The following is a 4,298-nucleotide window of genomic DNA, read 5'->3' on the forward strand; positions in this document are numbered from 1 at the left end:
AATATGGTCGCAGCTGGAATAAAACTTCTAGAACTCTTTTGGTCAAGATAGGATTCAACAATGTTTCTACGGGCCTAACAATTACATCCTAGGTATGACTCAACCTTTTCCCACCATAAGTGATCCAAAACTCTCAGAAGAGTATTGGGAGTTAAATGGCAGGACAGGATTAAAAATGAAACTATAAGAGACATTACTCGTGTGGCATACATGGATGAGATCATGGTGAGGGGAAGATGGAGATGGTTTGGGCATGCTCTTTGCACTACCCAAGAGAGATTAGTTCACCAAACGCTCAGCTGGGCTCCACAAGGGACTAGAAGAGTTGGAAGACCCAGTCCTACATGGCTGAAGACTATGAAGTGTGAAGTGGGAGATGATGAATGGAGAAGCTCAAGATAGAGACGAGTAGCAAAATCTAACTGAGGCCCTTTACGTCAATAGGCATAGGGGGAGATCTCTATATAGAAACACCGGTTCTCACTAAAATGATACAGTATATAGTTTTATTTTTATATATAATTTTAGGCTATATGATTTCCAAAATGTAATTAACCTAGCCATTGTCTGATTTGCTTTTTTCCAATCTTTCACTAAACTCTAATTCTAAAGACCCTCTGTTGGAGATCATAGTTCCTAAATATTTGAATGATTCTACCTCATTATTTCTCTCTCCTTCCAATGATATTTTATCTTCCGTTGCATACTCTGTTCTCATCATCTCCGTCTTTCTTCTATTAGTCTTCAGCCCAACATCGTGTGTTCATGCATTCTGGTAAGCAAGCATTGCAAATCCTGTGGTGTTCTGCTAACTAAGGCAGCATCATCAGCATAATCTAGGTCTGCTAAATCCCTATCACCAATCCAATGCAATCCTTCTCCACCATCTCCAACTGTTCTACACATTACAAAATTCATAAGGAGGATATACAACATAGGGGACAATACTTTCCCTTGGAGTACTCCGCTGTTCACTGGAAATTCATTTGATAAGACTCCACTAACATAAACTTTGCACTTGCTATGCTCATGAACAGAGTTAATCAAATTCACATACTGTATTTAAGAGGAATTCCATAATAACATAGGACTCTCTACAAAATTGGCCGATGCACATATTAAAGGCTTTTTCATAGTTCACAAATGCCGTCAAAAGTGGATTTCTATATTCTACGCATTGGTGTTCATGTCTCAAAACAAAAATTTGGTCAGTGCAACTTCTACCTTTCCTAAATCCTGATTCTTCATCTAAGCTTTTCATCAACATTTCTCTTCAGCCTCTTCAGAATAAGCATACTATATATTTTCATAAAAACTGATGTAAGTGTTATGCCTGAGTGATTATTGCAATCAGTCAGATCTCCTTTTTTTTGTATTTTCACCAACACTCCTAACTCCCATTCATCAGGTTTTGCCTCTTCATGCCACATTCTACAAAATAATCTTGTAAGTAGTCTGGGAGTCACTTCATTTTCGGCCAATGTCATCTCGGCAGTTATTCCATCGGATCCAGGGGCTTTCCATCTTTAGTTTTTTTCAGGATAGCTTCGACTTCAAACACACTGAATTCATTTATGGGCACACCAAGGTCTTCATCAACTTCAGGTATATCAATCAAATTATTCCCTTCACATCTATTCATAACCTTACTAAAGTATTCCATCTAACGTTGTCTTTCTTCATCTTCTGTTATAACAGATCCAATCTCTTTTTGATGGGTATTTTTCTTCTTTGCCCCAGTCGAGATTTCATTAATATTTCTATGAGCAATTCTTACACCAGAGCCATATCCTGGATTCATAGCTTTATCAGCCTCATCTGCTTTACTGTCTAAATATTCTCTCCAGTCATTCCTGGCTTTTTTCTTGACCTCACAATCAACACTGGAATACTTAGCATGCTCTACCTTGTCATTTTCATTACTTCCTCGAAAACTTTCAACAATTAATTTCCGTCTTTGCCTCCTTTTTATGGTATCCAAAGTATCATTCGATATCCATTGCTTTCTCCTTGCAACTGCGTGTCCGAAGACTTCTCTATTAACTGGCTGACATATGCTCTTAATATCACACCATTCTTCATTAAATATTTGCTCTTCTCTTCGTTTCTTAAAGCCACCAAGATTGAAAATCGATTCCCACATTCAATTACAAATGTTTCTTTTTGCTCTTTTAAAAGCTTAGTTGCATCAATTCTAGGTATTCTATCCATCTTTCTGTAGGATGCTTTCAGTTTTGATTTCAGTGTGGCAATGAAGAGCTGGTGATCACTACTAATATCTGCACCAAATATATTGCAACAGCTTTTTCCCAGGTATGATCCAACTTATTCGCAGGTATGATCAAACATATTTTCCACAGGTACAATGCCATATTATTATTATTATTATTAGCTAAGTTATAACCCTAGTTGGAAAAGCAAGATGTTATAAGCCCAAGGACTCCAACAAGGAAAAATAGCACAGTGAGGAAAGGACAAGGAAATAAATAAACAACCAACTTTTCCATCAGAAAGGATCCAACACTTATTTTTTACAAAATATAATTCAGGATAATTTTCCAAGGAATGATCCAAAAACTCTTCCACACTTAAGATCCATTAACTATCACACTAGATTTAACCATGTAAGTGTGGCAATGTTTTTCTCTTTGTAATGTCCAACAATTTATCCCGATGTATAATACAACAACTCCTCACTAGGTATGAATTAATAAAATTTTTCCACGTGCGTGTAGCACAATAAATTTTCTTAAGGTATGATCCAATAAATTTTCTTAAGGTATGATCCAATAAATTTTATTAAGGTATGATCCAACAATCCATCTCCATGTTCGACAATAACTTTTGGCTTGGTATGATAAAAAAACTATTCATGACTTATGACCCAACAATATTCTGCCTTGTAACATCCAATATCTTTTCCTACGACATGATCCAACAATATTTCCTTTGTATGATCTTATCACCTTCCTCTGTGCCTGATCCAACAACTTACATGGCAGAGGACAAGGACAGGACAATTTTCCAGAGACAGGAAAATATCATGTATAATGTACATAGGATCATTATTATTATTATTATTATTATTATTATTATTATCAGTTGCTAAGCTACAAGCCTAGTTGGAAAAGCATGATGCCATAAGCCCAGGGGTCCCAACAGGGAAAATAGCCCAGTGAGGAAGTGAAAAAAGGGAAAATAAAATATTTCGTGAGCAGTAACAACATTAAAATAAATATTTCCTAAATAAACTATAAATACTTTAACAAAACAAGAGGAAGAGAAATTGGATAGAATAGTGTGCCCGAGTGTACCCTCAAGCAAGAGAACTCTAACCCAAGACAGTGGAAGACCATGGTACAGAGGCTATGACACTACCCAAGACTAGAGAACAATAGTTTGAGTTTGGAGTGTCCTTCTCCTAGAAAAGCTGCTTACCATAGCTAAAGGGTCTCTTCTACCCTTACCAAGAGGAGAGTAGCCACTGAACAATTACAGTGCAGTAGTTAACCCCTTGAGAGAAGAAGAATTTTTTGATAATCAGTGTTGTCAGCTGTATGAGGACAGAGAAGAATATGTATAAAAAATAGGCCAAACTATTCGGTGTAGTGTAGGCAATGGGAGAGAACAGTACCCAGAGAGAGGGATTCAATGTAGTACTGTCCGGCCAGTCAAAGGATTCTACAACTCTCTAGCGGTAGTATCTCAACGGGTGGCTGGTCCCCTGGTCCCTTCTTCACCCAAGCTAGGACCAAGGTGGTCCAGGCAATGGTTGCTGATGACTCAGCAGGTAGACCTATTTGCGCCCTCTAACCCTAATCCATAGTTCGCAAGGATGGTCAGGTTGCAGACACTCCCGTCCAATAGATTGTCAGATAGGGAGTTTCAAATAGGCTACTACAAGCAGTTATTATCCAAAATTTTCCCCAGGTTTAACCAAATAAGATTTACTCTTGAATAATCTAACAAATTTTCTCTAGGCATGATCCAAAAAAATCTCAAAAGGTATGACTCAGCAGTTTTCCCCAACAGCTTTTCCATCAAACCAACTTTAAACCTGGTATGATTTAACAAAGTGTCCTCTGTCACAAAATAACAGATTTTCCTTTAGTATGACACAACAGAATCTACAATAGCATGATCCAGAATTATCTCCAGTTATAATTCAACAACTTGGCATAATCTAACAGCTTTTCCCAAATCATGAACCACAAGCTACTTGCCAGTAGGATCTCGTAACAGGAAATTACACATCGAGGAATTGGAGAAGACATTTAAAGAAAACAGGAAAATTTAAT

At 37.3% G+C, this 4,298-nt stretch overlaps 1 protein-coding gene across 1 annotated transcript in view; it reads right to left on the bottom strand.

Annotated features, from left to right (window-relative positions):
- Positions 1-2,143, bottom strand: part of LOC137621008 (polyhomeotic-like protein 2) — a 48,021-nt gene extending 45,878 nt beyond the window's left edge. The window contains exon 1 of the mRNA XM_068351448.1: positions 1,778-2,143. Coding sequence (XP_068207549.1) covers positions 1,778-2,143 — 366 coding nt within the window. The remainder of the gene's footprint in view (positions 1-1,777) is intronic.
- Positions 2,144-4,298: the final 2,155 nt, after the last annotated feature.

This window comes from Palaemon carinicauda, chromosome 27, assembly GCF_036898095.1.
Source record: "Palaemon carinicauda isolate YSFRI2023 chromosome 27, ASM3689809v2, whole genome shotgun sequence".
NCBI classification, from domain to species: Eukaryota; Metazoa; Arthropoda; class Malacostraca; order Decapoda; family Palaemonidae; genus Palaemon; species Palaemon carinicauda.